The sequence below is a fragment of the Hyla sarda genome, chromosome 9, assembly GCF_029499605.1.
Source record: "Hyla sarda isolate aHylSar1 chromosome 9, aHylSar1.hap1, whole genome shotgun sequence".
Taxonomy (NCBI): domain Eukaryota; kingdom Metazoa; phylum Chordata; class Amphibia; order Anura; family Hylidae; genus Hyla; species Hyla sarda.
Window position 1 is genome coordinate 133,346,098 of NC_079197.1, and position 11,166 is coordinate 133,357,263.

An 11,166-nucleotide genomic window follows, 5' to 3' on the forward strand; every position below is an offset into this window, starting at 1 on the left:
AGACAAGGTATGGCTCTCCGCCAAATATGTCCGCTTCCGTGTCCCTAGCTATAAGTTGGGACCACGCTATCTTGGTCCTTTTAAGGTTTTGCGCCAGATTAATCCTGTCTCTTACAAACTTCTTCTTCCTCCTTCTCTTCGTATTCCTAATGCCTTTCATGTTTCTCTTCTTAAACCACTTATCATTAACCGTTTCTCTCCCAAATCTGTTTCCCCCACTCCTGTCTCCGGCTCCTCGGACATCTTCTCCGTTAAAGAAATTTTAGCATCAAAAAAGGTCAGAGGGAAAACCTTCTTTTTAGTGGATTGGGAGGGTTGTGGTCCAGAAGAGAGGTCCTGGGAACCTGAGGACAATATCCTGGACAAAAGTCTGGTCCTCAGGTTCTCAGGCTCCAAGAAGAGGGGGAGACCCAAGGGGGGGGGTACTGTTACGCCGAGCGCTCCGGGTCCCCGCTCCTTCCCGGAGCGCTCGCTACACTCCTCTCACTGCAGCGCTCCGGTTGGTTCCACGGACCCGGGGCGCTGCGATACCGCCTCTGGCCGGGATGCGATTCGCGATGCGGGTAGCGCCCGCTCGCGATGCGCACCCCGGCTCCCGTACCTGACTCGCTCTCCGTCAGTCCTGTCCCGGCGCGCGCGGCCCCGCTCCCTAGGGCGCGCGCGCGCCGGGTCTTTGCGATTTAAAGGGCCACTGCGCCGCTGATTGGCGCAGTGGTTCCAATTAGTGTTTACACCTGTGCACTTCCCTATATCACCTCACTTCCCCTTCACTCCCTCGCCGGATCTTGTTGCCTTAGTGCCAGTGAAAGCGTTTCCTTGTGTGTTCCTAGCCTGTGTTCCAGACCTTCTGCCGTTGCCCCTGACTACGATCCTTGCTGCCTGCCCCGACCTTCTGCTACGTCCGACCTTGCTTCTGTCCACCCCCTTGTACCGCGCCTATCTTCAGCAGCCAGAGAGGTTGAGCCGTTGCTAGGGGATACGACCTGGTCACTACCGCCGCAGCAAGACCATCCCGCTTTGCGGCGGGCTCTGGTGAAAACCAGTAGTGACTTAGAACCGATCCTCTAGCACGGTCCACGCCCATCCCTCTCTGGCACAGAGGATCCACTACCTGCCAGCCGGCATCGTGACAGCCGTTCACAAGTTGTACGTTTTACTATGAGTACAGACACCTCTGACCCCGCTCCCTTCATCATAACACACATAGAATTGGATATAGGGTGGAAAGACAGAGTGATAACAGCTGCAGCTTCACATATATGAAAGAGAGACAACAAATAAATTGGCGCAATGATTACATCAAAACATCCAAAATCTTCTAAATTTGTTATGTCTGTACCCAAGCTACAGTAAGAGAACAATCACAAATTGTCTCATTTACCCATAACAACCAATCACAGCTCAGCTTTCGTTTTATCAGATCTCATTAACCCCTTAAGGACACAGATCATTTTGACGTTGAGGACACAGGAAATTAAAATTTTTGTGTTTTCGTTTTTTCCTCCTCACCTTCTACTCTACTTCTAACTCTTTTATTTTTCCATGTACAGAGCCATAGAAGGGCTTGTTTTTTGCACGACCAATTGTTCTTTGTAATTACACCTTTTATTTTACCATAAAATCTACGGTGTAACAAAAAGAATATTATTTATGGTGGGAAATTGATAAAAAATCTGCAATTTTACAACTTTTTTTGTTTTGTTTTTACACAGTGCAATTTATGGCAGAACTAACACATTCTCTTTATTCTGTAGGTTAATCTGACTAAAATGATACCCATCTTTACATGATTATCTATTATTGTGCTACTTAAAAAATACTTAGTAATACTGCAGTTTTCCTCGGTACCACTTTTGCATATACAGGACTTTTTGATCACTTTTTATTATATTTTTCTAGGATGTAATGTGACCTCAAATCATGAATTTTGGACTTGGTATTTTTTTTTACATTTTATGCCATTCACCATACAAAATCATTAACATAATATTTTAATATACTTTAATTAATATACTATATTCATTTTCACATGTGGCAATACTGAATATGTTGATTTATTATTTCACTATAGTCCAGCAATAAAGAAAATGAAATCGCAGTCACCACATCCCAAGATGAAAAGCCGGTTTGTGAGAGCCACGTCTATGTCCATGCATAGCACCATGCATTTTACTTGTTGGATTTAATAAACCGGCTTTTCATCTTGGCACCATGCACCATGAGTGCGATTTTCTTTTCTTTATTGCTGGACTATGTTTGAACTGTGTTCTTTAAAACACGCACCCCATATCGCTTCCACTGCTGCTATTTCCACTGTTCACTTTATGTTAAGGAATTCATCGGGTTGGAGTGCCGACCGCTGTGACTGTTACTACTTTATTTTTTACTATATTTTTTTTTTGCGGGGGGGAATGGGAATTTTATTTTTTTTTATATGGGGAGGGGCTTATTCACATTTATTAAAACCTTTTCATAGATTGCAGATACTGATTAGTGCTATGCATATGCATAGCCCTTATCAGTGTTATCTGCGATCTGCTTCCCATGATGAGGGCAGGAGGCAGGTGAGGAGACCTCCGGCTGCCATCTTAGCTAATCTGATCCCCGCGGCAGTGCAGTGGGTGATCTGATCAGCCATAAGAACTGCTGCATTGCCGCAGATGCCATGATCACTATTGATCATGGCATCTGGGGGGTTAATGGCGGACATCAGCGCAATCCCTGATGTCTGCCATTACCAGCAAGTCCCTGGCTGCTGATCGCTTCATAGCTGCAGCGGGACTCCGGATGTACAGGTATGTCCTGGTGTGCTAAATATCAGGCTCCTAGGGTGTACCTGTACAAACAAAGCACACAGATGTTATTTGGGAGTCAATAGGGAAAGATGAAACCTACATAGCATTTTTGATTGTGGTGTTTTTGTCAGAAGTTGTGATTGGGGGGGTCCAGCTGCTGGCACCCCCACTAATCACTAGAATGAAGGGACAGAACCACTGTGCCCCTTTGTTTCTGCTTTCCACTAAGTGAAAAGTACGCACTAAGTGAAAGTCTCATAGACAAATGATGATACAGCAAGGAATAAAGGAAAAGAGGATGAGAAGACTATAGTTATCCCTAATCTTTCCCCAGATCTTTCCCTGAACACTGAACTTAACGCTAGACACTATTGCACTTGACAGTCCCTGCAAATATCCCTATGTTATCCCTGGCCTTCAAACTTTCCATAGCAAGCAGTCATTAGGACCTAAAGACAAAAGCAAGACTCAGCAGAAAACTAAATCGCAGGAACCAAACAACAAGTTAAACTAAAGTTTACATCAGTAAGTTAAAATACAGATAAGGACTTCACAAAGAAGAGCAGAAAACCAATTGGTGATAGAACAAAACTTGACTAGATTACTTTACTAGTATAAGTGAGTATCTGATGAGTGTTAGACCTGTGTTGCTTTCCACAGTGTAATAGGGTGCACACAGACATCTTAAAACATAGCTTTTATTATTCTTACAATAAAGGAAACATGTACAAAAATGATATAAATATAGTGATAAAGATAATGCAATCAGTTACATCTGGCCATATATGTATAAGCCCACCACTGTTTTTTCCTATACTCTGACCCTGCTGGTCAATAGACCCCCTACCTGTTACTACAGGGAGGCCTTCCAACAGAGAGCCAACCCGCATCCGGAACCTCCTACCTCACCCTATATAAACTAGGATGGAGGAGAGGTTGGGTGCGGTATAAGGCTGGGTCCACACTACGTTTTGTCCCATACGGGAGCGCATACGGCAGGAGGGAGCTAAAACCTCGCGCTCCCGTATGTGACCGTATGCGCTCCCGTATGTCATTCACTTCAATGAGCCGACCGGAGTGAAACGTTCGGTCCGGTCGGCTCATTTTTGCGCCGTATGCGCTTTTACAACCGGACCTAAAACCGTGGTCAACCACGGTTTTAGGTCCGGTTGTAAAAGCGCATACGGCGCAAAAATGAGCCGACCGGACCGAACGTTTCACTCCGGTCGGCTCATTGAAGTGAATGGCATACGGGAGCGCATACGGTCACATACGGGAGCGCGAGGTTTTAGCTCCCTCCTGCCGTATGCGCTCCCGTATGGGACAAAACGTAGTGTGGACCCAGCCTAATACAGAGAACAACAGTGGCCTATTAGCTGACTGAAATAAATCTCCAGTGTAAGCACCATGTGAGTATGGTTCATGCAAAACACATGTGTACATATTGTAGAAACTGCTTTGTTTTTGGGGTGCCTTACTAATTGATTGAGGACAACTGGATCTTTATGGGGGTTTATTACAAGCTACACATATACATATAAATACAAAGGGGGAACCTGACTAATTAAGGGATAGGGGTGCAAGGAAGAGGGGAAGGTGAAAGGAAGGGGGCAGGAAGTGCTCTCTAACTCATCATCCTATGAGTAACACATATATAGCAGTCATCCACACACATAACCCATACATTGCCCATCCCAAGATATCTCCATGGCCAATCAGAACAGTTACAGTTTATTTGCATTGCAATCAGTTCTTGTCCTTTTGATGTCTTCTTGAGTGGGGGGGGGGGGGGTCTTCTTTGTTGTCCCATACTGTGTTGATAGATATCCAAGTTTCCTTGAGAACCACACCTTGGTGGGCTGACAGGATGATTTGCAGTCCATTGTATCCAACACGGCAGGGGCTGGTTTTATGGCTTATTATTTGAGGCAACAGGAACTGTAGCTCCCCTCCATTCTTATCACTCAGGTGTCAGGCTTATCGTATGGCTTTAAACAGGATGAAAGCAAATGATTGTCTAATCAGCTGTTTGCATCAACCACAATTCTTGAAGCCAGTCCTGCAGACACCATACACCATTCCATCCATGAAAATTCCACTGCATTCCAATATATTCGAGTCCATAATAAAAACACATCAAAATTATATTAGTGTGGCCAATGTTGGCTGCAACATACGCCCCTTTGGGCCTGAATGGCACACAAACACTTGAGCCACACCCAAAATGAAGTCCACAGTCTTCTGCACAGTCCTCTAGATTACAAAAGTCCACTTAACTTCTGGATCCTCCTCAGGGCCATACTGGTAGAGGTAACAATTTTGAAGAGACTGGGCATAAATGAACATCGCACCATTCACTCACATTCACACTCTTATCAATGGGTATCCAACAACATAAATTATATAAAATATCATGTTCCCCTATACACACAGCTACCTGTGTCATTGACAGATACATAGTAGTAAAAGACAATATCATGATTACATGTATAAAACAAACTCATAAGCTGAAACTATATCCATCTGGTTTCTCATTTCTTTGAACAAATTAAGTTTATGGGTATATGTTCCATGACATCATGTTTTGGCACTTTCCATTGAATGTCATTTGCCATGTTTGCACCAGCTGATCTCTCTTGGTGACCAGTAGATAGACCATTGCTTTTTAATTGTTAATAGGATTATTTGAAAAAAATCTTTGACCGACAGAGGGATTAATTTAGTTGCCATCACATGTATGGCTTATACACACATCCAGGAACCAGCACATGCCAATCTTGTATTTGCTTCACAAAGGATCCTGGGAACAAAAGAACAAGAGCAGTATCATATTCTTAGCAGTATAATGTAATATATGCCATAACATCAAAACTTCCTACATAAGAACCTGTCAAGCAGTTGCTGTACACTGATTGCCTAATAATTCTAAAAATTCTGACCCATGGTCCATATAGTGCCTCCTCCATTCATTGTGTCCTAATAACCAGATCCAAGCTGGGTTCCTTCTTGCTAGTCTAACATTAAGACATATCCCTAAATAACTGACAGGGAGGAAGACATTTCCTAGATTTAACAAGCAAGGTAAACTCCTGAAATGGCTGCACTCGCTTTATCCCTGATTGGGCTTTTTACACCAATTCCCTTATATATAACCCGAATGCATGCAAATGGGAAAAATGTTTCACAAAAATCATTAAAATCTTTAATACCAATTAACTTTTTTTTTGGGACCAATAAACATTTTAACGCCCCTTGGGTACCAAAAGGAAAAAACAAAATGGTACCAATCAAAAAATAAAAGGTAGAATGCATTGGAAGAAAAATATTTTTAGGGAAAAAGCAAAAAAATAAATAAAAAAATCTAAGCAATGAACACAGCTGTTTCAAAAGCAAAAATATATGCTTAATAGAAAAAAACATACTCCTGGTCATCTGGAGCATAAAAGAAATAACATAATGCCGACACAAGATACACAATGAACAGGACATAAACAGACAACATAAAACATATCATAGATTAACTCAACTTTTATCTATCTCATGATGCATCTTTAGGTAATTCTGAGTAAAGGTCTAATCAATTCTATAGCATTCACACTGGAATCCCAGATTTGTAGTGGTCGCTCTTCATACATTTCAATTATCAATCTTCAGCTCATGATTGAAGTCTGTGATCTGTTTGGAAAAAGACATAAGAAAACAAACAAACATATACCTACAAAAGACACTTAAAAGACACTTGTCTAGCACAACACCTCCACATCACAATGGGATGTTAATTTGTATAATTGTTTGCAAACAATTGACCCTCTACACTTGAGCTCATTGATAAAACCACGTGGACTTTAAATTAGTGAATTGGCCAAATACACTAGATTATTTCCTAGAATAACCAGTTTCATTTGTTGACATCTCACAGTTTATAACCTGTTGAAGAAGCATAGAGATTAGTATCTTTGCTGCAACATCACATGACAATGGTGGTCAGTCTGTAAGGAAACACAAACACAATTAGAATACAAAAACACACATGTAAAACAAATATAGTTCTGTCATTTATATCTATACCAATATGTCCATATCTAGCACAACAAAGTTCCTCAATGTTTACCAACACATATTATCACACTATGCTGCGCTATTAAGCAATAGGGGTAGAGCAATCTGTGACCAACTCAAGAATAGCAAAAATGGCAGATTTCCCCATGGATTGTACATTGGGATATTAATGCCTGCCTTTTGCTGTTCACAAGGGGATGTGTCTTTCTGTTTCTTTGTCTCTACTTTATTCACATTAGGCGACTGTTTTGTTGGGGATTTTGATGCAAATGTAACAGGGTTAGTCTCCATATCACCCATCTCTTCACACCTTTGTGTGACCTCTTTATTCTGGGTGGTATTCTCCCCCTCTGGCTGAATGCTGCTAACCTCCTGCTGTGATGAATTGTCTATAGGCTCAGGATACACATTAGATGTCTCACAATATCTTTTAATATGTCCTGGTCTCCCACATTTGTAACAATATCTAACCCACCATTTCCTCCTAGGTCTATGCACAACAGATATGTTTTCGGGTGTCTCATTCCTGTCTCCAGACCCTTCACACCAGTCCCTCAAAATATTGATAAATTTCTCATGGGAGTTGGTATTTCTCAGCGCCAATCTCGTGCTGTAATCTACGTTACATCTATTCGCCATGGAATAGAGGAAATTGGTATCATCCTGAGACATTTCTGGGCAGTTATGAACAGACTTATATAGGGAGAGATAATCGTTACAAAACATGACCGGATCATCACATCGCCTGAACCGCAATTTTCTTAGGGCATCTTCACCCCTAATGTCTCGCCCACCCAAAACATGCTGCAGCTCCTTCCTCCTGAATTCTGCACCTCTACAGTCATTATCTATGTGGGCAGATGTTAACTGCGCTGCCAGTGTCCCTGGAAGCCAAGCTCGGAGCAGAGACCAGGCATCTTTGTTATCTAGGTGATACTGCTTCACTACAGCTTCAAACCTATTGGATAAAGTTATGGGTGACTCGCTTGTATTACAGTCTCCAATAACTTTACACAAATGGAGTCTGTCCTGGATGGTCAAAGCTGGAGGACTATCAGCTACCATGCCTGTTACCTCGCCCCCATCTATAGATGAGATTGTGCAGATATTTGTTGCTTCACATTTATGCAATGTAAGGGACCGAATGTGCTGCTCTTGGCTGACTAGCTGGGATCTTACTTTAGACAGCTGCCCTTCTAAATCAGCTATCATCACCTCCATCTGACTAATCTTATTCTCTAAAGACAATAAATGGGACCTGTTAGAGCCAACCTTAAGCTCATACCTCTCTGCCAACTCCACCAGCCCTTTGTTTCTTTCGGTTAATTCCTCTATTTCTGCCTTTAAATTTCTCAATTCATTACTGGACTCTGCTGAAATTTCAAGAACAGACTCTGCAATCTTATCTAAACTCTCTTTCATCTGCCTCCTCTCATTCTGCCACTTGGTCTCCTTCTCTTCTGCTATCTCCCTAATTTTCATAAGCAATAAGATTTCATTACCTAACTTTTCTTTCTTCCACTTCTTGCTATTCTTTTTACAACCAATGTTACCATTATACTCCTGGCACTGCATCCTCAATGCCATAAACTGATCTCCCAGAGATCCATCTGCACATGTCTGGTACTTAGCAGAGGCATGCTTCTCCACAAACTTCTCCACAAGTTCCATATTAACAATACAGTAATATACAACAAACAAAACTAACAATACAACCACTCCTACAACAACAAGCAAAACCTAGGCCTCACCTGTCCAGTAACTTATCTAGAACAATGGTCTCACACAACATATATTCGGCCTACTCCAATGTAAAACTCACTTCTAAAAACACAAAATAAGCTATAACTAATCCCTACCAAAAAATGTCATACACAACCTGATTAATATTTACACCAAACTTGCTAGGATCAGCTTACAAATAACATAAATGAAACAATACACTCACCAGGATTTCCTTTGTATCCAAGATCCAGATTCCTTGTTCCTCGATCTTTTCCTCTTAGAAATTTGGAGCAAAGCAGATTCGTTCCTGTGGATCCTCTGTGGAATTTTAAATCACAGTCCCATCTGGGGTGCCAAATGTAGAAACTGCTTTGTTTTTGGGGTGCCTTACTAATTGATTGAGGACAACTGGATCTTTATGGGGGTTTATTACAAGCTACACATATACATATAAATACAAAGGGGGAACCTGACTAATTAAGGGATAGGGGTGCAAGGAAGAGGGGAAGGTGAAAGGAAGGGGGCAGGAAGTGCTCTCTAACTCATCATCCTATGAGTAACACATATATAGCAGTCATCCACACACATAACCCATACATTGCCCATCCCAAGATATCTCCATGGCCAATCAGAACAGTTACAGTTTATTTGCATTGCAATCAGTTCTTGTCCTTTTGATGTCTTCTTGAGTGGGGGGGGGGGGGGGTCTTCTTTGTTGTCCCATACTGTGTTGATAGATATCCAAGTTTCCTTGAGAACCACACCTTGGTGGGCTGACAGGATGATTTGCAGTCCATTGTATCCAACACGGCAGGGGCTGGTTTTATGGCTTATTATTTGAGGCAACAGGAACTGTAGCTCCCCTCCATTCTTATCACTCAGGTGTCAGGCTTATCGTATGGCTTTAAACAGGATGAAAGCAAATGATTGTCTAATCAGCTGTTTGCATCAACCACAATTCTTGAAGCCAGTCCTGCAGACACCATACACCATTCCATCCATGAAAATTCCACTGCATTCCAATATATTCGAGTCCATAATAAAAACACATCAAAATTATATTAGTGTGGCCAATGTTGGCTGCAACACATATAATACAGTGATCACATAGAACATAACAGATAAATTATTTACAAATATCCAACACGTTTCGTTGTGTCTGTTACACAGCGGCACAACTCATCAGGGAGAAGTGCAGAGGGACTAGGGGCATAGAAAAGATAAGCGCCTCTGACTCTCCTCTCACAATAGTATATATCTAGATGCAGTGACAAGGAGGTATAGGATATAATTTGTAAGTCAAGTGCCATCTAGAAAGACTACATGTATACAGTATGTCCATCAGAACCTTCTTGCTTAGATAGTCCATAAAAGATAGATACACAGCAAAAGATGGTGGTAGGTTTGTCTGAAAATAAGAAAAATATATTTGATATAGATTGGTATAGTGGATATCTGGATCTCACCCCTGAACAATAGTTAAAAAAACATACCTCTTGATGTAGGCTTAAAATGAGTGATCGGGGATGAATGGATTAGGATACATATATCCCTTCATAAGATAGGTATAAGGGTGATCATGAGATAGAGTCCTAATATATATGTTTTATATACGGTAGGTAGGAGAGAGGAGCGCAGTATGCTACAAAAAATACCTATAGCCGAGGGATGTTACAATCCACTTTATATTGCCACTACCAACTTGTGTCTCCCATTACGCCAGGTCCTGATATCTGGGGGCAGATATAAAGAAGTGTACAGATGTATAAATGTACCATTTTGTCGGCAAGGGTAAAGCAGAGAGCGGATAGAGGCATATATAGTGGCCTACCTACATAAGTATGATTCCTTCCAGTCTTCAGGTTACCAGTAGTGATGAGTGGCATAGGCCATATTCGAATTCGCGATATTTCGCGACTATATGGACGAATATTCCTCATATATTCGTGAAATTCACACATTCGTTATATTCGTTTTTTTTGCATATGCGAAAATATATGCGCATATTCGCAAATAATGAGCCCTCCCTTATTCAATGGTATAGGGAACTATGACTAGTGCATTAATTCTGTGATTTTTTTGCCCTTTGAAACCAATAGGCCTGTTGTGGTCTATGGGGATCTCACAGCATGTAAAACAGTAAGATAAGCAGGACTGTCTTGGTGGCACAGTGGATGGGAGACCACCATGGGCTTCAGTCCCTGGGGAGGGACAGAGTGTTACAGTGTTGTGGTTAAACTTTACTTTTCTGGAAAAGCTGCTGAGTTGCCCATAGCAACCAATCAGATTGCTTCTTTCATTTTTGAAAAGGCCTCTGAAAAATGAAAGAAGCAATCTGATTGGTTGCTATGGGAAACTCAGCAGCTTTTCCAGGAAAGTAAAGTTTAACCACAACACTCTGTCCCACCCCAGGACTCAAACCAGTGGTGGTCTGCCACCCACTGTACTGCCAAGACACTCCTGCTTATCTTACTGTTTTACATGCCATGAGATCCCCATAGACCACAATGGGCCTATTGGTGTCAATGGGTAAAAAATCACAGAGTTAATGCACCAGTCATAGTTCACCATACCATTAGATAAGGAA

General features: G+C 41.8%; 1 protein-coding gene across 1 annotated transcript; it reads right to left on the minus strand.

Annotated features, from left to right (window-relative positions):
• Positions 1–6,431: 6,431 nt before the first annotated feature.
• LOC130291917 (posterior protein-like) lies at positions 6,432–8,525 on the minus strand. The gene is made up of 2 exons (XM_056541351.1): positions 7,032–8,525; positions 6,432–6,470 (listed from the first exon to the last, which is right to left on the minus strand). Exons 1-2 carry the CDS (start codon positions 8,523–8,525, stop codon positions 6,432–6,434), a joined length of 1,533 nt encoding a protein of 510 aa, XP_056397326.1.
• Between the last annotated feature and the right edge of the window lie 2,641 nt (positions 8,526–11,166).